The sequence below is a fragment of the Salmo salar genome, chromosome ssa06 (assembly GCF_905237065.1).
Source record: "Salmo salar chromosome ssa06, Ssal_v3.1, whole genome shotgun sequence".
NCBI lineage: Eukaryota > Metazoa > Chordata > Actinopteri > Salmoniformes > Salmonidae > Salmo > Salmo salar.
Window position 1 is genome coordinate 33,951,230 of NC_059447.1, and position 27,266 is coordinate 33,978,495.

Below are 27,266 nucleotides of genomic sequence, written 5' to 3' on the forward strand. Positions count from 1 at the left end.
CCATACCTCTCCCAGTCCCAATGCTGGCTCTGCGTCAGGTGCTTATTCACCTACTCATCTGGCTAGGAACCATTATGATCCAGGACGCATCCATCATCCTTAACACCAGCATGACTGACTGTCTTGGCATTGTCCCAACAGGACGTTACATGAAACGTATACTGGCAGCACCATCGACTACATTTTTCACAGTCACTACAATTGAGTCATTGTGTAACATATTAGAGATGACTCTAGATCAGGCTTTCGGGCATATGTTCAGTGACCTCACTTAGGCTTGTGATTATTTAGGTCTTAACCTATGGACGTCTGTGGTTCCTCCATGGGACTCTGAACTGTGGATGTATCCAGGGTCAAATATGTTTCTTAGAGGTGATGACAGAGCCAATGCACCTTCTCAGCTCACTCAATTCAGGAAATAACTTGATCCTATCCACTCTAGAAAAAAGGGTTCCAAAAGGGTTCTTCTGCTGTCTTCATAGGAGAACCCTTTTTGGTTCCATGTAGAACCATCTGTAGTAAGGGTTCTACATGGAACCCAACATGGTTATACCTAGAACCTTTTGGTTCTGGATAGCACCTTTTTTTTCCTAAGCGTGTAGTCTAAAATATGCATTCATAAATGCCTGAATAATGCAAAATTGAATCCAATAGGTCGGCCATTTATTGTGCCATCTATTGAAGTCTTTTCATGAAAGGTCTTTGTGTAACAATATTTTGTAACCTACTATAAAAGGTCATCCCTTTTCAGTCCCTTTATTCCCACATTGAGTCTTTACATACACAAATGCCAATAAAAGCATATCAGTTCAACAAAATGCATTGTGCTCTTTTACCATGGAAACAAAGCCTTTTCAATAGAGTATGTCTCAAGTGACAATCACAAGACTTTGTTTCCCTCTGGTGCTCTGGTACGTCACGCCAGTCCTACAGCACAATAATGGGGTATTTAGTGCGTAAGAGAAGGACACTTCCCCCAGAGGCAACTCAGCTTAATAGGGACAAAACTCCATTGTAATATAAGTGATGCTATTCTTTTTCTCAAACCCTTTAGCGAAAACGTAATCAACTTGTCCAGTTTATATTGGCTGGCTGGACCACATTATCATATCACATGGCTTTTATGTAACAACTAAGTGTGTATCTTGTTTGGAATCAAACAGGGTAACAATGGCGAAGGGATGCTGGTGGCCCGGTGGCGGTGTGCGTCAGCATTGCAGAGGTCTGAGTGAATCACGGTATTATGAATTCCTCCCAGTGGACCTAGAGGGCTACAAAGTCATTATCATTAGAGGTACAGGCCTTGAGACAGTCTGGCATGCACTGAATGTGGTGGCATCATGGTCTGGCTGCTTCAGAAATGTCAAGTACCTGATGATGCTATTTAGGATTATAAATGAAGGATTATTACATGCAAACATGCCACTGTTGACTAGCACTTCCTTATACAAAACGCTAAGAGATTTTATCTCATGGCATGCAGTGTGAAGTGATCTTAGTGATGTGTAAACTAGGAGTAGTATTTAGTTTAGCTTGTCATAATAAACATTATAAGCTTCACTTTCAACAATCAGACTGCTAACCATGCTGATGTGATCAACCACCAGGCTATATCAGTCATGCCACAGAATGCCAACAGGGAGAAGAGAAACGATTCACCTTCTGTGTAATCATGAGGAATGTTCAGACCGGTATTCAGCACGCAGTGTGACTCCAGCAGGCATGCCACTGTTTACATGCCAAAAAAATTTGACCTCATTCAGCAGTAATTTATCTAAGACACGCTCAACTTGCTGTCAGTGTCACGTGTCGAGCTTCATCTGCACCATGGGTTAAGGACTCATCTCTACATTAGACCACTTTAGAGATCTGAAACCTCTTGATTTTAGTGCGAGTGAACTATCTTAAAATTCCTATTTTTACTAATTGTACTGTTTTGGATTGTTACATGACGTAAGTAAAAGGTTCCCCATCCAACCATACAGTACAGCACTTTCTCTCCACAGGTAGGAATGTGTTTACTGTAAACTCCACCTAATGCTCAACCACATTCCACTTAACAACTTTAAACGTCAAAGTTATGTCTAGCCCTCTACAAACACCATCCTACATTCTAAGAAAATGCATTGACGTCATCTGTTGTCAGATGCCCATCGAACATCTGACTGCTAAAACTGCAAATAAGGTTAAGAGGAAGACATTGTAACGGAGCCAAGACAGTCGTGAAGAGGGCACGACAACACCTTTTACCCCTCAGGAGACTGAAAAGATTTGGCATGGGTCCCCAGATCCTCAAAAGGTCTACAGCTGCACCAACAAGAACATCCTGACCGGTTGCATAACCGCCTGGTATGGCCACTGCTCGGCATCTGACCGTAAGGCGCTACAGTACGGCCCAGTACATCACTGGGGCCAAGCTTCCTGCCATCCAGGACCTATATACTAGGCGGTGTCAGAGAAAGGCCCCAAAAAATTGTCAGATTCTAATCACCCAAGTCAAACTGTGGCAAGCGGTACCGGATCGCCAAGTCTAGGTCCAAAAGGCTCCGTAACAGATTCTACCCCCAAGCCATAAGACTGCTGAACAATTAATCAAATGGTGTTACTTTTTATTTTAATTTAATTGTATTTGGTAAATATTTTCTTAGCTCTAATTCTTGAACCGCATTGTTGGTAAAGGGCTTGTAAGTAAGCATTTCATGTATGTGGCAAATAACATTTGATGTAGGAGTGGCAAATGTAATCAATGCTCCACCCCTGCTTAATCATTGCGTGCATCACTGTGAATAGTACAACCCCTAATCGTAATTTCAACAGCAGAACAGAGACGATTGAAAACAATCTGAGAGCTGAAGTGTTTTACACACAGGTTTGTATGATTACATCAGTTACATATAATCTGATTACATCAGGTACATGTAATCTGGTTACAAAAAAAACTACCTGTAATCACTTACCAGCAAAAATATTGTAATCAGATTACAGATACTTTCGAATAACTAGATAATTACTTTGATTACTTTTAAATTCAGAAAGGATATTGGCAGAAAAAAATGCAGTGACACCTTTGTTTTCTTAATGACATTGAAAAAAAGCATAAGATGAAGTTTGTTCCACCTGAGTGAGTCTGACCACAAGTCAGAGACCACTATGATGGCACGAGTTTGACACAGTCACTTACCAAACTCAGTTTTGAACAAGACTGACTTTATGACCAAAATTATCCTATTTACACTACAGTCAATTTTGACACTAGAATTACTGTTTCTGACTCATATCGATGCCACATAGGCCGTTTAAAACCAGAGAAGTTGGTTCTAAGGGGCAGTTGACCTTTAAAGGGAAAGTCATCCAAAAGTAAGTAATCAAAGTAATCAGTTTGAGTAATAGCTTGGGGCGGCAGTGTAGCCTAGTGGTTAGAACGTTGGACTAGTAACCAAAAGGTTGCAAGTTCAAATCTCCGAGCTGACAAGGTACAAATCTGTTGTTCTGCCCCTGAGCAAGGCAGTGTTCCTATGCCGTCATTGAAAATAAGAACTTGTTCTTAAGTAACTGTAACAGATTACATTTAGAAAGCACTTCCCAACCCTTATACAACCAGCTTAGTGAGGCACTTGTATATTAATAGGAGAAGGTTCAAGTTTTCACTTTATTTGTCCCAGAAGTAAAACATACAATGCAAGTGCATCAGTTGGAATAACGTCTTAATTTTATTTCAAAACAAACTATTAGATGCCTGTTCTGGAAAGAACAGTTATTTGATCGGTTACAGAACCATACCTACCAAGAACAATGTTGTAATTTCTTTAATTTCTCATAACCTAATTTGTAGATGACACATTAATAACAGATACATGGAAGGTCCTGACGCAAACAGGTACAGGTTTAGAGCCTTAGGCTGATATATGGTGACATATTAAATAGTTAATCAGATACAGTATGAATGTAATACCCCTCCAACAAATGGCAATGATTTTAAAGCACTATTTGGCAGACATGGATTGAGTGGGTGACAAGGTTTTTGGTGAAAGTTCTCTGGAAAGGTGAGCAACTGTGCAAATGTCTGTTATTGCAACTCACTGAGAAATACTCTCTTTCCATTCCATGACACACGTTACACAAGTAGCCCTACATTGTAGGCTTTGTTGGCATAGTCTTTCTGGGGTGACCAGCTCTTTAGCTTATGGGCATTGAAAGAAAACGTGTCAATTTGACGTGTCATGTCTATGCAGTGTAATCGCAATTCTATCCATGGAGGGAGACTCAGACTGAAAGTCAGACTTCAAAAGGCCCATGGAAGGAACTAGTTGGGTCAATCTAATTCATCGTTCACTCCTGAGATGAGTGTCTGGTCTTGTGTGTGAAAGGAATAGCTGGAACGGAGTCAAACACATTGTTTCCATGTGTTTGGTATCATTCCATTGGTCCCATTCCAGCCATTACAATGAGCCCGTCCTCCCATTGCTCTTCCCACCAGCCTCTTCTGGTCTTCACATACACTACAGCCTTGGTAAAAGAGACCCAACAGATTTACTTGAATATTTAGTAGAGAAGAAATGTTGTCCACTGAACCTGTTTTTGCTGTTATTCACGGAGTGCACAAAACATTAGGAACACCTTTCTAATATTGAGTTGCACCCCCTTTTGCCCTCAGAACAGCCTCAATTAGCCGAGGCATGAACTCTACAAGGTGTTGAAAATGTTCCACAGGGATGCTGGCCCATGTTGACTCCAATGCTTCCCACAGTTGGGTCAAGTTGGCTGGATGTCCCTTGGGTGGTGCTCCATTCTTGATACACACGGGAAACTGTTGAGCGTGAAAAACCCAGCAGCGTTGCAGTTCTTGACACAATCAAACCGGTGCGCCTGGCACCTACAACCATACCCCGTTCAAAGGCACTTAAATATTTTGTCTTTCCCATTCGCTCTCTGAATGGCACACATACACAATCCATGTCTCAATTGTCTCAAGGGTTAAAAATAATTGAACCTGTCTCCTCCCATTCACCTACACTAACTGAAGTGGATTTAACAGGTGACATCAATAAGGGATCATAGCTTTCACCTGGATTCACTTGGTCAGTCTATGTCTTGGAAAGAATAGTTGTTCATAATGTTTTGTACACTCAGTATATTACTGTGTTATTGTTATTCCCTATTTGAGCTATCTGGCTGAGATGTAAACAGTCACATCCCAAAAGATACACATGTACTGAATATAAGATTGTAACATGACATTATATTGAATGAGTGGAAGCATTCTTTCTTTCTAATAGTCTCCTACAACTATAGAAAAAAGACTAACTCCCTTCATCCTAAACTGAATGTACTGTCTTGGGCTCCCGAGTGGCGCAGCGGTCTAAGGCATTGCATCTCAGTGCTAAAGGCATCACTACAGACTCTGGTTCGATTCCAGGCTGTATAACAACTGGTCGTGATTGGGAGTTCCATAAGGCGGCGCACAATTGGCCCAGCGTCGTCCGGGTTAGCGTTTGGCCAGGGTCAGCCGTCATTGTAAATAAGAATTTGTTCTTAACGATCCTGAGATCAGATGAACCAAGACTCCCTGAAGTGCCACCACCACCACCAACAACGGCTGAGCTGCTACAACTTTGAGGAGATGTCACCACGCAACACAGGATGCAGTTAGCACACCTTTGAGCGGAGAAGGAGCTTTCCCGGGAAAGTGTGAAAACCTACAGAGTACTCAGAAATGTTGTTGAAAGAGGGTGGAGTACAACCAAACATAACTCATATGTAAATAAGGGAAGTCTGTGTGGGCAAAAAACTTGAGTGAGAAACAATATTTGTGCAATCTAGCATATAGTCATCATTATTGTAATTTTTAAATGGTTTTAGAATGATTTACTAAACTGTTCTCTTTTCCTGGATATCTATGTTCTGACGGATTTCACAACAAATTAGCAGACCTACAGGAGGGTACATATCCAGAAAGACGGGTGGACTACCCTGGTGGAAATACAGTTCAAATTACACAGATGAGGTCAAAGAAAGTTGTATTAGGGAGATAAACAACAATACAAGGTAGTCTCTGTAACCTTCTCAAAATAACAAAAGCACACTGTAAAGAAAACATTCTGATAAAGTACTGAACTGATATCACCCAGACAGAGGAAGAAATTGCAAAAGAACTACTTAAAAAAAAATGGTATTTGTCACATGCTTAGTAAACAAAAGATGTAGACTAACAGTGAAATGCCTACTTACGGGCCATTCCCAACAATGCAGAGAGAAAAAAATAATAATACGAGGAATAAATCCACAATGAGTGGATAACAACTACCTTACCATGATTGTTTGCAATTAAAATGGTTTAAAAAAAAGACAAAAATAGCTTCTTACCAAAAAGCTATTTCTCAAGCAAGAATTTTACTAGGATTGTCTGGGAGTGGTCTGAGTGGGGATGGGAAAACAGAAAACTAGCTGTTATTGGCAGAGAGGTTTGGAGCGCACTTTCTTATTGGTCTATTAACTAATTTACCACATAGTGACGTCACCAAATAGGCCAAAACCCCACTCTACCAAAACAGGTTGAAATTTCAGGCGGTCATTTCAAACAGCTCTTACACTAAAAGGGCATTATCATAATTTTCACAATATCACAGTATTATTCCAACCTCATAGTGTGGAAATATATATAAAACACAGGAAAATACGTTTTGACTGCACAGGACTTTTAACAAAGATGTTGTTAAATTTAGGTCATAATTTTGCCAAATGGCCCAGATTGGCTACACAAACAGTAACTCTACTGAACAAAAATATGAACGCAACATGCAACAATTTGAAAGATTTTACTGAGTTGCAGTTCATATAAGGAAATCAGTCAACTGAAATAGATTCATTAGGCCCTAATCTATGGATTTCACATGACTGGGAATACAGATATGCATCTGTTGGTCACAGATACCTTAAAAAAAAGTAGGGGTGTGGATCAGAAAACCAGTCAGTATCTGGTGTGAGCACCATTTACCTCACGCAGCGTGACACATTTCCTACACATAGAGTTGATCAGGAAGTTGATTGTGGCCTGTGGAATGTTGTCCTACTCCTCTTTAATGGCTGTGCGAAGTTTCTGGATATTGGCAGGAACTGGAACATGCTGTCGTACACGTTGAACCAGAGCATCCCAAACATGCTCAATGGATGACATGTCTTGTGAGTTTGCAGGCCATGGAAGAACTGGGACATTTTCAGCTTCCAGGAATTGTGTACAGATCCTTGTGACATGAGGCCGTGCATCATCATGCTGAAACATGAGGTGATGGCGGAGGATGAATGGCACAACAATGGGCCTGAGGATCTCGTCACGGTATCTCTGTGCATTCAAATAGCCATTGATAAAATGTAACTGTGTTCGTTGTCCGTAGCTTACACCTTCCCATACCATAACCACACCGGCACTATGGGGCACTCTGTTCACAACGTTGACATCAGCAAATCGCTCGCCCCCACCCAACGCCATACACGTGGTCTGCGGTTGTGAGGTCGGTTGGATGTACTGCCAAATTCTCTAAAACAGTGTTGAGGAGGCTTATGGTAAAGAAATTAAAAAATGTTTTGGCAACAGCTCTGGTGGACATTCCTGCAGTCAGCATGCCAATTGCACACTCCCTCAAAACTTGAGACATCTGTGGCATTGTGTTGTGTAACAAAACTGCACATTTTAGAGTGGCCTTTTATTGTCACCAGCACAAGGTTCACCTGTGTAAGCATCATACTGTTTAATCAACTTCTTGATATGCAACACCTGTCAGGTGGATGGATTATCTTGGCAAAAGAGAAATGCTCACTAACAGAGATGTAAACAAATTTGTGCACAAAATTTGAGAAAAATAAGCTTTTTGTACATATGGAAAACATTTAGGATCTTTTATTCAGCTCATGAAACATGGGACCAAGACTTTACACGTTGCGTTTACATTTTTGTTCAGTATAAATCAAAAACAGGTTCAAGAAGATGCACCATAGATAGTTGAATTCACTCATTTGAGACTTACCAAAAATAGACCTTTCTTTCAGGAAATTTGAAATCAGGATTTGTTTCCCACACATGCTTTATCAAATCAACCAAATCAATGCTCTCTGTCTGTCCACCAGTCTTCCAGACTGTCAACTCGCTGTGAAGAATGAAAAAGGGGCAACAGACAAGCACTATCCAATGGAGGAAGCAGACTCTGGGCCAGTGTGGGTGTGTTTGGGGAGAGAAATAAAACATTTTTATGTTCTGTCCTTATTTGCAATAGGGGAGAGTTGGGTAAGTTTAGCCATTTTTTACATTCAGCGTCATTCCGTCAAGGGAAATATAGTATTCTATCTAATAATTCTATCTACATATATTTCAGGATGATGTGTATCCCTGGAAATAATCAGAAATCATGTAAACATTAGTTTTGAAAACACAGCTTGTCCCCAAAAAATTATCTCTTGGCACAACTTACCCCGGGTATGGGTAAGTTAAGCCACCTACAAATGTATGTACTGAATGAAATACACTACCTTTTTAAAACCATATCTATCTATTTCCCAAACACAATTCAACACAATCGCTTTTGTATTCTAATCATTTTAAGCATCCTTTAACATAGGCTTAACACCTAACAAAGACGTTGTACTTTTTTAAAAACACCTTTATCGTAAGCCAGGCCCTGTTCTTACCTCATTTCCCAACAACAATGCCTTGCATAACGCCTGGGAAGAAAACACATACATTTGCTCAACTTGCCATTGGTTCACTTACCCCATGGCCACTGGCTCAACTTACCCCAACGCAAACATTTTGACTATATTAGCCCACACAGCTACAAGGATGCACGTTCATGCTAGGTTTAGGACCTCATATTGAAGCTTATAGAGACCCCAACTGATGTATAGAACACTTAAAATGATCTACTTTGGTTTAGATACAAGCGTCATGAAACCTCTAACACAAATGGATTTGACTTGCTGAAAATCTTTTGGACCTAACTTGCTTACCACTTTTTCCATGTGGTTTCTTCCTTCACAGACTCCATGAAATGACCTCTTCCTAAACATTTGGTCAAATGATCAATTGTGTGTATGGTTTCCTAGAAACAAGGGAGGCTCAACTTACCCCACTCACCCCTAATTATCATTGTGCTCATTCTGCCACCCTTCTTTTCCATAGAATATATAGGTTGTGGAGCTGCCAACACGCCAACAACAGATTTTACTTTCAGCATCCAAAACTCACCAGAAGATGAACTTGCAGAAGCAATGAGATCGAGTTTTGATCAGATGATTATCCCCTATGTAGTTTTTTGTAGGAAATATGCAAACCAGTACAGAAGAGTAGACCAGAGAGCACACCCCTTTCATCAAGACCGCACTCAAATGAGTAGCCTATTCTTCCCATAGCCGCCACCCACTGCATAAAAGCTGGGAGTTACAGGCAAGAACGCCAAGCTTCGCTTTGAAGAATTGACCGATAGTGGCATTAGGTGCGGAGCTAGTGTAGATCATTGATCTGCCTGACAATCAGCCATGGGAAGCTCTTGACAACGGATAGCGTGTAACTTGTATGCGGCCGCAAAATGTGACGAATAGTACGCAGATAAAAAAAAAACATGATATATATTTTTTTTAAATATGTAGTTTAAAGAAAGACGTTTCTGTAAAATATTTATTCATATCACCATGCAGCCGTAAACTTCAACTCCTTCGAAGTGGATGTGTATTTTCAGCTTCAACACTTAGTTTGAACAAGATGGAAGTTATTACACCATAAACGTTCTGCGGTGACTGACGAGATGGGAAAATGGGAGATATCAATGGTAATTTCCAATGATATGCATAAGAATTTTGTGGTTGTACGACATGCGTTTCATTTAGAAATGATAAAGTTATTATCTTATTAGTTTTACTGTATTTTAAGAACTATAATGTAATGTAAGCTATTTGAATCATAGGTTATGCACTGTTTGAACAGAGTCATATGCGGTTAATAGCCTAATTTATCTTCTTACACCTGTTGGTCATAAATCAGACAGTGCTGTCTTGTCAGAGCGTTATAGTCATGTGTAGCTATAGCCCAATAATGGACTAAATGAGCCTAACGTTTCTCCGTATAATCTAAGGACCTTGGATGTTCTGTTTCGAGGTGAATTGGTTATGGCAGCCAAATACACCATCTAAACGTGAATCGATTCACAATTGCGGTATGATTTTTAGGAACATAAAGCCCTCTACTTTCATGTCACATCAAAATATAGGCTTAATATACACTTACTGTACACGGTTTAAACCGGTTTTAACACAGTCGCAGCAGACAGTATTTTTCAGTGGCAATACTTTGTGGCGTCAGTCTTCTGTTTACACACAGGTGTTTGGAGAAGCAGTTAATTAGCATAGGCAGTGGACTCTGTCTTCTGGCTGTTTTCTGTAAACAAGCGCTGTAACATGGAAATATGGCTGTGTGGGAACCCTATACAGGTGGGTAGTAGTGTAATATAAAATATATATATATTATTTCTTGCTGATATGAAACAGATACCTGAGAAGACAACGGTCCTCATCAGAGGAGGCTGGAGCAATAAGACGACTGGCTCATTGTAAAGGGTGGAATGGAGTTCATTGAATTGGATCAAACATATGGAAACCACACGATTGAATCCGTTCCATTTACTCCATTCCATCCATTACAATGAGCCTGTCACCTTATAGCTCTTCCCACCAGCCTCTGCTTGTCCTTATGTTTCCTTCGTGTTAAAACTTAGAGCAAACGTCTGGGTTCTTAACAAAACTTCCCTGGCCAGAAGGCGTCTATGAATGGGCTAATGTGCAGCTAATGAATAAGGCAGCAACACTGCAACATATTGCCAATGCATGGATCTTGCATGGATGTACAGTATATCCTTGCATTTAGTGTATGCATATCTCTCAGTGAGACTATTATTTGCATCATTGTCCTGTGACTACCTATGGTGCCTCTTTTAGTCTCCATGGTCTATGTATTCATTAGATAAAACTGCTTGAATGGTAAAACAAGTATTAGGCCTATAGCTGGTTTCCAACAATACATGGTGATATCATAATGCTAACAGATTAATAGACGCTAACTGCTTTAGCAACGATTGACAATAGTATTTTATGGTCGTGGCCGTTTTGTTAAGATCCCAGACACTCGTTCTAAACGTTAAAACGCATCGCTTGCGGCATGGTATTGGAAACAAGGATCATGTTTCATATCGGCGAGAATTAAATTTACTACCGACCTTTAAGGGTTAGTGTTCCTACATGGCCATATCTCCATGTTACATCGCTTGTTAACGGAAGACATAGGCTGCCACCTGTGCTAAATTGCTATCTAGCGTTCTCCATTAACCTGTGTGTAAGCATAACTGGGGAGGAATTGTAGTTCCTCACTGGAGGCACACACAGTTTGTGGATCTGTGCAAAGCTACTACAGTAAGTTAACTTATTTAAAAAATGTTCTCACTGATATGAAAGATAAGGTGCATATCGGAATGTGTTTCGTATACCGGTTTGAAAACTATGATTTATGTTTCTAAACATTAAAACAAAGCATCGAAATTGTAGTTCACATACGGGGAAGAAGGGTTTTCGAGAGCTATCCTGATATAATTTGTATCATTATGTTCAGTCTCAATATTGGACAAATCTTGTCTGTTTTGAATTTAGTTTGGTGCACCTAAGATAAAGATGTTACTGTATTGTATCCTTGCCCATAGAAATACGATCTCTGTGCCTTGGCCTCATGTAGGCCTACAGATAATGTAATGCAGTATTCCATAAAGGACAATGGTGTGATATTGGTCCCCTCACGACACCGATAATAGTGCCTCTCTTTCTTGGCCTGGTCTTTTGTCAGGTGTGTATAATTAGGTTGTGACGCACGTCTGCCTGCCTTGTACCTCAGTAACCCTCTGTAATTTAGGAGCTGGTTAATGATTATAATGTGCCTTGAGTGCTCTGCCCACCATACACATCTGCACGTCTGTCAGATGGCATATGTCTTAAAATGTTCTGATTTGCTTTGAGCATACAGGGATAATATCAGTGCCAATGTTAAAACCAGACTGTTTAGTTCTGACAGGGACATAGGGGGGAAAGCCTAAATTATATCAGAAAGAGGTGGATAGATATGAGGGGTGTGTATTAGAACAGAGAGATTGATTGGGGGCTAGTGACAGACTTGCATGTAGGACTGAGTTGGGGGAGTGGGTGGAGGGATACTGTGGCAAGAAAAAGTATGTGAACTCTTTTGAAATACCTGGATTTCTGCATAAATTGGTGATAAAATTTGATCTGATCTTCATCTATGTCACAACAATAGACAAACAGTCTGGTTAACCAATTTAGGTAATCCAGGTAATTCCAAAGTGTTCACATACTTTTTCTTGCCACTGTAGATTTAATAGGTTACATATTTTAAAGGGGGTTATGCTGATTTATTTACGATTTCTTTGATCATGTCGTTTCAATTATTTGACCCAGGTGCCGTCTCTTTGTACCACACTGCTCTTGTCCTCAATAGGCAAGCTGTGTTCCTTTTCATGTTGTTCTGTACCAATGTTCTTTGGAATACATTAGAGTCAAGTTCCTTGTCCTGCTAAATATGCAGACTATTGTATGAAATGTTGTAATTGGGTAAATCCATTTGAAGTCAGTCACTTTTTGACAGCACCCCTTTTGATTTGAAGAAAACTTTCCATACATATTTGCCCATTGTAGAAGTGCTCAGACAGTGACTTTTTGGATCTGAATGCCAAAACAGAGAAAGGTGCTTAAAGTTGACCTATTTTGCATACCATGAGACATCCATGTCTTCATCACTGGAAAATATCTATATATATTTTTAACCTTAAACATAAATTATATATTTGTTCAAATTGGCACATGTTGTAGCTTAGACCTTATCTGAGGTTGTTGTGCCTGCCATCAGTTGAGACACAACATGCTCTTGAATACAGGCTGGGTAATCATTTACATTAAAGGTAAAAAAAAATATATATATATATATATATATATATATATATCATAATTTGTATTCAATAAATTAGTTTGGCAACCCTGTTTAACCATGTATCTTTTCCAATGATTAAGACATGGATGTCTGATGGTATGGTGGGGTATGCAAAATGGGGCACCTCTCTCCTGAATGTTTTGCCATTCATGTCCAAAAAGTAACTTGCTGAGTACTTCTTCCATCGGCAAACATGTATGGGGGGAAAAAGGGATGCTGTCAAAGTATTGAATTCATATCTCCATTTCTGCTCAGTGTTTTCTCTAATGTAAACAGTACAGTGTTTAAGAGAGATTTGAATTAAACCTTTAAAGCGAAGAAACCTCATCCAAATCTAGCTTTGGTAAACCAACGTGTGAATATCCTGAGACAAATCTGTGATAGTGTGTGTGTGTGTGTGTGTGTACAGATGCAAACATGAGTTTGTCTTTTCACCAGTCAGCTGATTAACTGATAAACCCAAAGCACTCCCTGTATCACAGACCTTCCAGGTGAAGTGTCTACATTTTGCTCACAAGGCGGGCATGCCTCTGTATAGGCTTACTGTAATGGACCATAAACATCAATCTGGTCTTAAAGCTGGTCATTATGGTCTGTAGGCTCTGTCCTGTCAGTGGTCTACTGCCCCTAGACAGCTATTATACACATGAGCTGAAATGTCTGTGTTGCATGTGAGGTCCAGTTTGTTGTTGTGTGAGCCTCATAGCCGCCTCATCACTGTGGACCAGGGGGGTTTAGGTGGTTTGCATGTCAACACCTCTGCTTGTTTGTTAGTGGTCAACTATGGCTATTTTTACCTGCTAATGATCGACCTTTTGACCTCTGTGTTTCCAAAAACAAAAATTAGGTGTCTCGTCTAGTATGCGTCAATACAAGGGTAATTTGAAGGAATTGAAAGGAGCTCCAGTCTCCCCATCTCACCGTGTGAGTTCTTCCTTCCTTCCTTCCCACCCAGAACCCAGTGCAGGAGTGGGGGGAGGAGTTTGAGGAGGGGGCGTTGTATGGGATCACCCTGCGTCGGGAGCCCGTCCAGATACCAGCCAGCCCCACCGATGCCCGGCCATGCATGGCCTTCGTCCAGTACCGGACCTGCAAGGTGCGCAGGCTGAAGGCAGCCACCCTGAACCGGCTGGTGAGCCACCTCCTGGACCCCTGCTGCCAGGAGCCCGACTACAGACAGATCTTTCTGTCCACCTACCAGACCTTCACCACTACCAGTGCACTCATTGAGCTGCTCTTCCAGAGGTGGGCCATGTCATTAAGTTTACAGTACTCATAACTGCTGTCATGTTTCACCTGACCATTGTCTCAGACCATAATGCAGAAGCTATTTCACTGTTAAAATTATACAGTATGAAATGAGGTGAGCAGGTTGTTTGACCTCTATAGTTTGAAAACACCTTGACGTTCTAGTTTTACTGCTTATTAAAACCTATTTTCTATAAAATACTTTTTGGGTGAAATGGCCTAAAAATGTCGATCTCCCTCTTCTTTTGCCTTCTTGTCTTCACCCACCGTTTTGCAAACACAACTCTTTTGACACATTCCGAGTTATCACAGTAACAAATAAGATTAGCCAAATTGGATTCAGAATGTTATGTTGGACACAGATGAGAGGGTACGTCGAGAGAACAACACCTCTCGCTGTGTATGCAAAGTCACTTAGTTTCGTCAGATTGTTTTTTCTTTCTTGCTTCCCTCACAAAATGACTATCTCAGCATCTTTGATGTAATGATAATAAGCACCCAGCAGGTAGTTAGCCATTACAGGTTTTACAACAACAACAATTATTCGCTGAGTTTGGAGTGAGGTCAGTGTCAGGATAACAACGGAGCATAGAGACAGACCAAAGAAAAACAGTCTGAAGAAGAATGGACCACGGCCCTGTTGGTCACAATCACGGTTTAGATGAGTCTGACACTCTTCCTAATTGTTCTCACAGGGACAATGGGGCTTCAGACGCGTACAACAGTGAATGTCACAGGAGGTGAGCTGGCTGCTTTTCCCTTGATCACATTTACTTCCTTGACTCTGAAACAGGGAAGACATTGTTTCATCACGTTGTCTCCTCAGGCGTCTGTTGCCCCTGATCCAGACTTGGTTGGAGGAGTACAGTGAGGACTTCCGGGATCCTCCTCAGCACCCCTCCCTAAGGCTGCTGATGGACCATCTGCATAGCCTGTCCTCCTTCTGTTCACTGGCCCAGCGCTCTGAAACTCTGCTTAAGAAGTTCCAGAGAGAAGGTACAGGATTCACTTGTTTTTCCTAACCTTTTCTGTGAATTGCCTTTGATTATGATACCATTGTTGATCCCCTTCTGTCATTCCTCTCTCCCTTTAATAGAAATGGATACTGGTGGCCATTCTTCCCAGGCTGAGGTTAATCAGGAAGATGAGGGCTCAGGGGAGGAAGGCCTAGAATGGGACAGCCCACTGGATCAGGGTGACATCATGGACTTCTCAGTCACAGGCATCGCAGAACAGCTCACCCGACTGGACGCTGTAAGTGGCAATTATGGAAGATAACTTCTGGCTCTTAATATGTGTCCTCAGGAGTGGATCGCTAACACTCTTTTTCCATTTTACCTTCCTTATCTGTGCGTCTCTCAGGGGCTGTTTGGGAAGGTGGTTCCGTACCAGTGTCTGGGCTGTGTGTGGTCCCAGAGAGACAAGAAGGAGAACCTGTCTGCTACCGTCAGCGCCACCATTGCCCAGTTTAATGCAGTCACCAACCGAGTCATCACCTCCCTGCTCTGCCGGCCCACCTCCAGCCCCACTTCCGTCCACAGGGCCTCCAGCCCAGCTCAGAGGGCCTGCGTCATTGAGAAGTGGATCAGAGTAGGACAGGTCAGACACATCTAGTAACTTGGACCATTTGAGGGATACATTTTCAAATCCAAGTGCAGCCTTCTTACACATCTAAACGTTAACCTGGTTCTCAGTGCATTCAGATGTAAGTCCCTAGTCAGTCTCTAACTTGTGACTGTTTTCTGAAACAGGAGTGTCGGCAGCTGAAGAATTTCTCCTCTTTGAGGGCCATCCTGTCTGCCCTTCAGTCCAATGCTGTCTACAGGCTGAGGAAGACGTGGGCTGCTGTGTGTAGGTACGGACTGTCGGGTCACACTGCAAGGGTTAGCTGAGTCATGAAGCTAGAGGGCCAATTACATTGATTGAATATGGCAAAAAATATGAACAAGGGTGTCCTTATCCTCTGAGAATGTAAGGCTTAATAAGGAAATTATTTACTAGTAATTGACCTACATTATTCAACTAACCTTAGTTTGTACTTCATGCCATAACTATGTAATAAACAATTTTAATTGTGTCAGTCAAGAATAGTTGAACAATAATTTTAGGTCAACATGTCATGCCTTACCAACTCTAAATCCCTTTGAAGCTTAAAGGATATCTTTTGTAATAAAGTTGCTAGTGGTGTCTTGTCTGAGTGTTATTTTTGGATTGATTTAAGTGGTTTGTTGTTCTTCAGGGACAGCGTGGAGATCTTTGACAACCTCTGTGAAACCTTCCCTGATGAGAACTGTGTGTTGAGCAACAGAGAGATCAGTGTGGAGGTATGAATCAAGTACATTAAGGAAAATGATTTAACTTCATTTTTTTTTACTTGCATCTCTGCAAAAATGTATGCTTTCTTTCTACAACCATAATGCAGACGACATGACACTGTTGAAATACTTACAATATGGAGTGTTTTGTTTTGAGAGCAGTTGACCTTTACTTACATCTTCAAGCACCTTGATATTCTACTTTTACAACTTATTAAAACCCATCTTTCTGTTCAGTTAATGTTTAGTGAAATTGCGTAACAGTGTGTTAATAGTAAGCCATTGTCCCAAAGCAAAAGAGAGGGTGTTCTATTTTTCTGTCGGCTCTGGGTGTTTGTGTCAAATCTTCATTCGGTCTGGTTACAGTGAGAGGGCTCTAAAGTAATATTCTACATATTGCTCAGAATTTCCAAATAAGCTGATATTAACAGCATTGTCAACAAACACTACACTAATGATAATTTCCCCAGCAGTTCTTGAGAAACACCTTCATTTGCCTCACATCTTTATTTCATTTTACTGTATTGGTCCACCCCTTGTTCAACCGGACTGTTCCAGAAAAATATTTTAACGTGCTTCCTGTGTCTGTATTAACAGGCTCACAGTATTTGTGCTTTTGACAGATGTTCTTATCAAAATATTCCTTAGCACAAAATTGCTTTTGTTCACATGTTTGCGTGGATTTTAAAAGCTCAATATGTTCTTTACATAATGAGATATGTGTGTGTGTGTGTCTAAGAACAACCAATGTGGTGTTGACCCCATAAGCTGGTAAAGGAAGTTTTGACCTAGAGCATATTTGACTGACTCTTTGCATATGCTGTAGGTCATTGCAGATGAGTGGACAGGTTGACAATGGAAGGCCATAAATGCAGACTGAATTTAGCTTCTATGTGACTCCTTTTCAGGATGGAAGCCAAACAGCCATGGATAACATTTCTCCCAAGATATCCAAGCGATGTCCTGTTGCCAGACAGATGGTAAGCAATACTTCAGAGAGAGATTGAGTAAGAGACATTGCAGACATGATATGTAGACATGAGAGATATCTATATATAGTGGGGGTCATTAAGTTTGAGTTTAGCTTTCTCTTCTTTCCATGCAACATTAAATGGACAGAAATGATAGCAGAGGTCTCCCGAGTGGCGTAGCGGTCTAAGGCACTACATCGCAGTATTGCAGCTTCACTACAGCCTGGGGTTTGATCCCAGGCTGTGTCACACTCGGCCATGACTGGGAGTCCCATAGGGCGCCGCACAATTGGCCCAGCGTCGTCCGGTTAGGGGAGAGTTTGGCTGGAGGGGGCTTTACTTGGCTCATCGCACTCTAGCGACTTGTTGTGGTGGGCCGGGCAACTGCAAGCTGACTTTGGTCGTCAGTTGAACGGTGTTTCCTCCGACACATTGGTGCAGCTGGCTTCCGGGTTGAGCGGGTGTTAAGAAGCGCGGCTTGGGGGGGTCATGTTTCGGAGGACGCATGAGTCGACCTTCGCCTCTCCCGAGTCCATTGGGGAGTTGCAGCGATGAGACAAGATCGCAATTGAATATCAAGAAAAAGGGGGGTATAAAATAGAAATGATAGCAGAATTCTGTGTATCTGAAAGTTAAAAAAACAAGTTTATTATAAGCTGTTACGGGGGGGGGGGGAGGAAGGATCCTAATATTGTCTACTCAGTATTTTGCGGGGGCAGTTTCTGCACATGTAGCCCCCTAACCCCATCAGCTCTTAACCCACAAGAGGTTACAGTGATTCCCCTAGAGGAAAAATCTATTCAATGACCGAGAGAGTCATGTGTGGCAAGAGGAAGCCATCCTATCCTTAGCCACTGATGTTTCAAATGGCCACAGATTACTAGGCTATGAAAGGACAGTAATCATAGACCAAGACCTTTTCTAGCTTCATATGTACATTCTCTAAAGCTGTGTTACTAGAATCCTCTGCTGACATGCTGTCTCTGTACTGTCGTCTCCTCAGAGCACCTCCAGTGGGGTGGTTCCTTACCTGGGCACGTACCTGACTATCCTCACAATGCTGGACACTGCTCTACCAGATGCTGTGGAGGTAAGCAATCAGCCATTGAAACAGACGGCTCAGTTATGGCAGCTACTTTAAGTTAATTCTATATTTACCTTATAGCGGATTGCTATCTTAATGTTTAATATTGATAATAAATCTTCCATATTGTCAAGTATAATAGCATGTTGTGCTATTTTTGACAGGGGGAACTCATAAACTTTGAAAAGAGGAGGAGGGTAAGTTGTTGCTGTTTTTGTCTTCGATCTCTAAGCCTGTAGGGAATAGGATTTTACGTAAAGAAAACAAAAGATGCAGTACAAACGTGTCTAAATATTTCACCCTTGTTATAGGACATGACATGCATTGAATTGGTGGTACACTCACCACCACATTTTAGTGGTACTTTCACATGCCGAAGCAAAAAGTGCACACCTTTATGCTTAATTAAGGATGTTTGCTTACTGCTCTAAATGACTATCTCTCAGCCTTTATTGGAGCCCCATGACTGTTAAAAGTGTTGTCAGGTGTTACTAGTTCAGGACAAGTTACATAACAACCACACAGCTGACATGGGCTCATGATCTCCCTCTCTCTCTGCAGGAGTTTGAGATTCTCTCTCAGATCCGGCAGCTCCAAGCCTCCTGCTCTCAGTACAACCTGCCCCATCACACCAGGATCACTGCCTGGTTGCAGGGCCAGAAGCTGCTCACTGACCAGGAGAGGTGAGAACCTGTCCCCCACTGGTTTTATGGTAGATCAATGAGGAGATAAAGAGCTGGTGAGCTTTGTAAGGATTAATGGGGCCTAATCATGTCTTAAAATGATGCCCCTTATAGGCCAATAAACCCTTTATAGAACCTGAATTGTCTCTTTCTAATATACTGTATACTGTATACCCAAATGTACTACTCAAATGACATGTAAAACACAATTCCTATAATCCCTACCCTGGTTTTGCCTGTTAAGGAAATTAATAGAAAACGCATCTAGAGCTGGGGTTGACACAGGGCTGCAGTGTGTTTAGGCTTTTAGAATCAGATGTGTTAGTGCAGGGCTGGAACAAAAGGCTGTATACATTTAGACAAGTCCACCCTGACTTCAGGCCTCATAAGTGTTTTCTCTGTGTTCTGCCACAGCTATGAACTGTCCAGAAACCTGGAGCCTCCAATAGACCTCTGCTCCCCAGGCGCCTGGAGCCACCGTTTGCTCAGCAAGAAACTGTCCTCGTGAGTACTGAACACTCCTCTTAACAGCAGTTGCCATCTTGTTAATTCTAATCAAGACAATAGTATTCACCCCATCTCTAATATACAGTTGAAGTCAGAGGTTTACATACACCTTAGCCAAATACATTTACCTCAGTTTTTCACAATTCCTGACATTTAATCCGAATTCAATTTCCCTGTTTTAGGTCAGTTAGGATCACCACTTTATTTTTAAGAATGTGAAATGTCAGAATAATAGTAGAGAGAATTTTTTTTTTTTCAGCTTTTATTTCTTTCATCACATTCCCAGTGGGTCAGAAGTTTACATACACTCAATTAGTATTTGGTAATGTTGCCTTTAAATTGTTTAACTTGGGTCAAATGTTTCAGGTAGCCTTTCACAAGCTTACCACAATAAGTTGGGTGAATTTTGGCCCATTCCTCCTGACAGAGCTGGTGTAACTGAGTCAGGTTTGTAGGCCACATTGCTCGCACATGCTTTTTCAGTTCTGCCCACAAATGTTCTATGGGATTGAGGTCAGGGCTATGTGATGGCCACTCCAATACATTGAATTTGTTGTCCTTAAGCCATTTTTCCACAACTTTGAAAGTATGCTTGGGGTCATTGACCATTTTGTAGACCCATTTGCGACCAAGCTATAACTTACGGACTGAGATGTTGTTTCAATAATTCCACATAAATTTCCTTCCTCATGAGGCCATCTATTTTGTGAAGTACTCCAGTCCCTCCTGCAGCAAAGCACCCCCACAACATGATGCTGCCACCCCCGTGCTTCACGTTTGGGATGGTGTTCTTCGGCTTGCAAGCATCCCCCTTTTTCCTCCAAACATAATGATGGTCATTATGGCCAAACAGTTGTATTTTTGTTTCATCAGACCAGAGGACATTTCTCCAAAAGTACGATCTTTGTCCCCATGTGTAGTTGCAAACCGTAGTCTGGCTTTTTTATGTTGGTTTTGGAGCAGTGGCTTCTTCTTTGCTGAGCGGCCTTTTCGGGTTATGTCGATATAGGACTCGTTTTACTGTGGATATAGATACTTTTGTACATGTTTCCTCCAGCATCTTCACAAGGTCTTTTGCTGCTGTTCTGGGATTGATTTGCACTTTTCGCATCAAAGTACGTTCATCTCTAGGAGACAGAACGCGTCTCCTTCCTGAGCGGTATGATGGCTGCGTGGTCCCATGGTGTTTATACTTGCGTACTATTGTCTGTACAGATGGATGTGGTACCTTCAGGTGTTTGGAAATTGCTCCCAAGGATGAACCAGACTTGTGGAGGTCTACAATTGTTTTTCTGAGGTCTCGGTTGATTTCTTTTGATTTTTCCCATGATGTCAAGCAAAGAGGCACTGAGTTTGAAAGTAGGCCTTGAAATACATCCACAGGTACACCTCCAATAGGCTAATTGACATTTTTTTAGTCAATCAGAAGCTTCGAAAGCGATGACATCATTTTCTGGAATTTTCCAAGCTGCTTAAAGGCACAGTCAACTGAGTATATGTAAACTTCTGACCCACTGGAATTGTGATATAGTGAATTATAAGGGAAATAATCTGTCTGTAAACAATTGTTGGAAAAATGACTTGTGTCATGCACAAAGTAGATGTCCTAACCGACTTGCCAAAACTATAGTTTGTTAACAAGAAATTTGTGGAGTGGTTGAAAAACAACCTAAGTGTATGTAAACTTCCGACATCAACTGTATACAACTATTTTAACATTGTTGTAAATAAACAAGAACTGTAAAAGAACAATGACAAAATGCAGTATTTAAGGTTTTATTTAAGGTTTTACGTTGACCACATTTGTTAATTTAGTGCAAAGTTCTAACTGTGTGTATTTGCAGACTCCTGAAAGTGAGTGAGGGATCCAGCAGGAAAAACCATGCAGACCAGATCAGTGTGTCGTCTTCAGGGTCCAGTGGCTCTGAGATGGAGGATCTCTCCACCCCTCCCTCCACACTCAGACTGCAGGTACAGCTCTCTCCTTTCCACTTTAGACATGCTTCTGACTGTCTCTTTCTTTCTCTCTGTCATTGCTCACCCTGGTTAAAGCTGTTTCAAATGTTTTAATAGAACACACTGTACTACAAAACATCCTCTAGTTATACTTTACTAATACCAGTAGTTACACCATGAAGCAATTCAAAAGTAATTGCCATTATGTGGCTTTTTATATAACCTCCCATTCATAACAGGGATCCCCATTGACATCTCATTGAAACTGATGTCCTTGAGAACTGGAATGTCAATTGACCAGGTCCTTGAAGCCAAGCAGGAGTGGTGTTTGCTTAGCACATGCCTCTCTGGTGAAGCATGGCTCAATACTTCAGTTGTCCACAAATGTGCTGAGGTCAATATCTCAGACAGACAAACTGGAAGACTAATTCATTATTTCCAATGGCAGTCACGCATGTTCTGTCTCTCTACCTTGTCCCAGTCTATGTCCAGCTCCTGTCAAAATGTGGCAGAGGCCTTACCCTCCTCCCCGGATGGCTCCACTCCCTCCAGTTGTTCCTCCAGTTCTCAGCCTGACCTCTCTGCTCCAGTGGCTGCCCACCCTAAACCCTTGCTGGCCTCTCATCACAAGCGCTCTGTGTCCATGACCTCCCTCCCCCTCTACAACAGACAGGTGGCTGACTCCTGTATAGTGAGGGTCAGTGTGGAGGCTGGCAACGGCAACATGTACAAGAGCATCCTGGTGAGCTTGGGTTGGGATCTGGTGGTAGGGATTATCTCGGGATCCTGTTATGGAAACGTAAAAGGGATCATGTGTATAGTACTCTAGCTCTGTACATTTGGTTATGATGAAAACTAAGATAAGAACTGCTGTATTGGTTACATTTTAGTTATTTGGCAGACGCTCTCATCCAGAGCGACTTAGTTATTGCGTTCATCTTAAGATAGCTAGGTGAGACAACCACATATCACAGTCGTAGTAAGTACATTTTTCCTCAATAAAGAAGTTATCAGCAAAGTCAGGGGGGTTGTGTTATTTAAGATACACTGGTTGGTTGAAGGGAGGTTTTGCAGCCAAACCCTTCACTTCCTCATTGTAGCATATTAACTGCTTGTTTGACTTGCGTCCTTCTCAGCTGACTAGTCAGGACAAAACTGCCCAGGTGATCCAGAGGGCCCTGGAAAAACACAACCTGGAGCACCTGACCTGTCAAGACTTCACCCTCACACAATTGATCTCCCAGGAAAGAGGTGAGCTAAAACAGTCAATGCTCTTACACACTACATATGCCCACTACATATGCCCACTACATATGCCCACTCAAAGATGCCACATCACTGTGCAGATCAGTGTTGGTCAAGCAAAGATAGTTGTTATAGTTTGGCATTAACTGTACTGAACTACAGTAGAAATATTACTGAAGATATTGTCCTGGAATGATTGAAGGGGACTTTTTAATAGTGTAGGCATACTGTATGTAATATTCTCCTTTCTCATACCAACCCCCACATCTTCTGTTTTTCAGAGTTACTCATTCCGGACAAAGCTAACGTCTTCTACGCCATGTGCACGTCGGCAAACTTTGACTTTGTTCTTCACCAGTGTCCAAAGGGTCAAAAGAAACCTCTGTGCGCTACTTCCAGCCTTGGACGTTATTCAAAGTAGACAGCGTACTATGGCAATGATGAGTAACTGCAAACCAGGACTGAGTTCAAAGGATTTTGTACAGACATTTAGCTGGTTGTAGTTTTGTTTTTAATAACTTTCTTTTATGACAAAAATCATGTTTAAATGTTCCATGATGGACAGACCCCTGTTTGGTTTGTTGTCAAGTGGGTGCCATGAGAGGAACAGGTGGAAGATGATAGTCTGATGGCACTTCATGTAAAATACACGTGTTGTGTATATACGTCTGAAGACAACAGATTTGGGGCTACATTTTGAAACCCATTGAACAGAATGTCCTTTATTTATTGGTGGAGCGAACTCTACATGAATTCCACCATTGAACACTCAACATTCCTCAAAGACTTCCCTGAGGTGCTTTACTTTGTGGAAAGGAGTCACATTGGATCAGCATCAGCAGTGACTGTGATGCTCTCTCCCTCAGTCACACACCAATATACAGACACTTATAGTTGTTTCCTATTGTCTCCTCTCCCTTGAGCAAAACCAGTCATCTATTTGTTTTAATGAGACAGATGACTGACGTTTCCCAACAGGGAGAGACAACCCATGAGCCTTAAAATGGAATTAGGTCACAGGAGATGGCCTGCCACTGCCACCTGAGAAGTGGATGGGAATGTTCTCACCCGGATCACTATGTTCCCCAGGGTATCAGCCCGCCGTCATGGCGATACTGATTGGGGCTGTGCGTGCGAAAGGAGGGGCTGCCCTGACTGGCTGGATAGCATTCCACATACACTACAGTCAGTTGCTGTAGAGGGGAAACTGACAAACATTTAAGGACTCAGACTGTCAAAGTTTAAATGATGGTGATAATAATGTGTGTGTTGTAAATGGTTCTGTGTTGCATTTCAGTGTTAATACTTTGTTTTTTTCTGTTCATTTTACGTTGTTTTCTATTTGTCTCCTATAATGCTCTTGATGATTAAGTGGGCCACCATGGCTGTGTTGCCTAGCTACCCAAACTCCTTGCTCCGGCCAAACGCCACGCCCACGGACGTTAGTTTCTCCTCCGCAATGAGTCTGGATCTGAGTACCTCCCAGATGATTTCTAGAATGGAAATCCATTCTAGACCGTCTGATTGGTCCCAGAAACTGATGGGTTGAGCCAGAACACATGTGGGTAAATCGGTGTTTTGAAAATTCGTCATTGGCTTTGATATGCTGATGGGTTAGAGATGATCCAACCGCTAATGCCTTGTTTTGAACAACACCCCTCATTTTGACGTCGCCACAAACGACTTCAATGATTGCACTCTGACTGAAGTCTGTTACCAATGATAGAGCAGCGGAAGAATTCAGTTTGAGTCGTCAGGCAAGGCTGTGTGCACTTGTCAATTGAATATACAAATATACTGAACAAAAATATAAGCGCAACAATTTAAACACATTTTACTGAGTTACAATTCATATAAGGAAATCAGTCAAATGAAATAAATTCATTAGGCCCTAATCTATGGATTTCACATGACTGGGCAGGGGCGCCGCTATTGGTGGGCCTGGGAGGGCATAGGCCCACCCACTTGGGAGACTGGCACACACACTGGGGAGCAAGGCCCAGCCAATCAGAATGAGTTTTTCCCCACAAAAGGGTTTTATTACAGACAAATACTCCTCGGTTTCATCAGCTGTCCAGGTGGCTGGTATCAGCTGATCCCACAGGTGAAGAAGCTGGATATGTAGGTCCTGGACTGGCGTGGTTACACGTGGTCTGTGATTCTGAGGATGGTTGGACGTCTGTCAAATTCTCTAAAACAACGTTGGAGACGGCTTATGGTAGAGAAATTAACATGTAGTTCTCTGGCAACAGCTCTGGTGGACATTCCTGCTGTCAGCATGCCAATTCCTTCAAAACATCTGTGGCATTGTGTTGTGTGACAACTGCACATTTTAGACTGGCCTTTTATTGTCCGCAGCACAAGCTGCACCTGTGTAATGATCAAGCTGTTTAATCAGCTTCTTGCCACACCTGTCAGGTGGATGGATTATCTTGGCAAAGGAGAAAATGCTCACTAACGGGGATGTAAACAAATTTGTGCACAAAGTTTGAGGGAAATAAGCTTTTTGTGCATATGGAAAAATGTCTGCGATCTTTTATTATAGCTCATGAAATCATGGGACCAACACTTTACATGTTGTATTTATATTTATGTTTAGTGTACATTCTAAACCATGCCAGATGAATCACCGATTGATAGGCATCTCCAAAATGCTTTTTAAAAATCAGTGTATGACACTACAGTAGCTTAATTTAGATGTTTAGAAGGACTATCATGCAAATAAGTGTTTGATATATTAAAACTTTCCACTATGATTGTACCAAATTGGTTATGCAACATTCTGAAAGAAGGTGAAAAGAAATTCAAACACTTAGGTGCTGTAAATAACTCGAGTTGCTTTCATCTGCCAGAGCATTGACGTACCCCTTTCATCCAGGGCTTGCAGATGGGTAATTTGAACCCAGATTTAAATCTAATGTATATTACAAATCTGCCAAAACTGAATTCTCAGAGGTTGCTTAGTTGTCTCTTTGAGATGAATAGCGTTAAAAGTAATTGTAAACTAAAGAGGAAGTGTTAAATATATGGCTTGTACAGTGCTATTTGAAAATCCTGCAAACATGAAAAAGGTGAATGATTCAAGCAACAGGACATCTCACTTTTACTGAGCTGTCCATTTTCATTGTCTCTGTGCTCCAAATAAAGTTTCTCAACATCTTTTTCTGTGTTTATGTCAACATTTCTTATACTGTATTTCACTTTATGATTCTAAGATTATTGGTTTCCATATATCTGAATATATAGGCTAAAGCACGCCATTCTGTAAGACTGGCACTTATATTCATGATGTAATTCAGGGTTCCCAAACTGGTGGCATGAATTTGGCCTGCGGGTGATTTTATTTGGCCCCGGAAGTTTTCTGAACAAAAAAAAGAATCAACTTTTATTTGTTTTAGTTGTTGGACATAAAAGACTAAAAACACCAGCAAATCAGGTCCAAGTGATTTTAATTTTGGAAATCTGTTCTAAAGTATTCCCACACATATTAGAGTGACAGACACTGATTGTACAAAACATTAGGAATACCTGCTCTTTCCATTACATAGACTGACCAGGTGAATCCAGGTGAAAGCTATGATTCCTTATTGATGTCACCTGTTAGTGTAGATGAAGGGGAGGAGATGGGTTAAAGAAGGATTTTTAAGCCTTGAGACAATTGAGACATGGATCCTGTATGTGTGCCGTTCAGATGGCGAATTGGCAAGACAAAATATTTAAGTGCCTTTGAACGGGGTAGGTGCCAGGCGCACCGGTTTGAGTGTGTCAAGAACTGCAACGCTGCTGGGTTTTTCATAGTGATAGGGAAACGAAGCTTCTTGATTAGATTGTGTTTAGTCACAAGTACAGGGAAGCAGATGTAATTGCAGACTACAGCGAAAAAGTTATGCTCCGGAATCCAGGAAAGCAGGTAAAAAAAATAAGTGAATGAGAAAAAATATAGTTAATAATAATAATAATAATAATACACTTTTACAACTGTATCACTGATAAATGACCGTCCTAACAACGGGACATATAAAATGGTAACATCTTATGTTTCACCGAGACGTGGCTGAACGAAGATACGGACAATATAGAGCTAGCGGGATTTTCCATGCACCGGCAGAACAGAGACGCTACCTCTGGTAAGACGAGGGGTAGGGGTGTGTGTCTTTTTGTCAATAACAGCTGGTGAGCGATGTCTAATATTAAAGAAGTCTCGAAGGTATTGCTCGCCTGAGGTAGAGT

The 27,266-nt window shown here is 41.5% G+C and overlaps 1 protein-coding gene across 2 annotated transcripts; it reads left to right on the top strand.

Moving 5' to 3' along the window:
- Window positions 1-9,431: 9,431 nt before the first annotated feature.
- On the top strand, window positions 9,432-24,409 carry LOC106607078 (ral guanine nucleotide dissociation stimulator-like 1). 2 transcript variants are annotated; one of them, XM_014203668.2, is made up of 17 exons: window positions 9,432-9,815; window positions 13,983-14,272; window positions 14,971-15,015; window positions 15,102-15,271; window positions 15,372-15,529; window positions 15,638-15,874; window positions 16,027-16,130; window positions 16,515-16,599; window positions 17,499-17,570; window positions 18,565-18,651; window positions 18,810-18,842; window positions 19,207-19,328; window positions 19,743-19,832; window positions 21,680-21,806; window positions 22,273-22,533; window positions 22,928-23,042; window positions 23,318-24,409. In XM_014203668.2, exons 1-17 carry the CDS (start codon window positions 9,792-9,794, stop codon window positions 23,455-23,457), a joined length of 2,160 nt encoding a protein of 719 aa, XP_014059143.2. In that variant the 5' UTR covers window positions 9,432-9,791; the 3' UTR covers window positions 23,458-24,409. The 2 variants fall into 2 exon arrangements, with proteins under 2 accessions (XP_014059143.2, XP_014059144.2); XM_014203669.2 differs by lacking the exon at window positions 9,432-9,815 and adding an exon at window positions 11,271-11,448.
- Window positions 24,410-27,266: the final 2,857 nt, after the last annotated feature.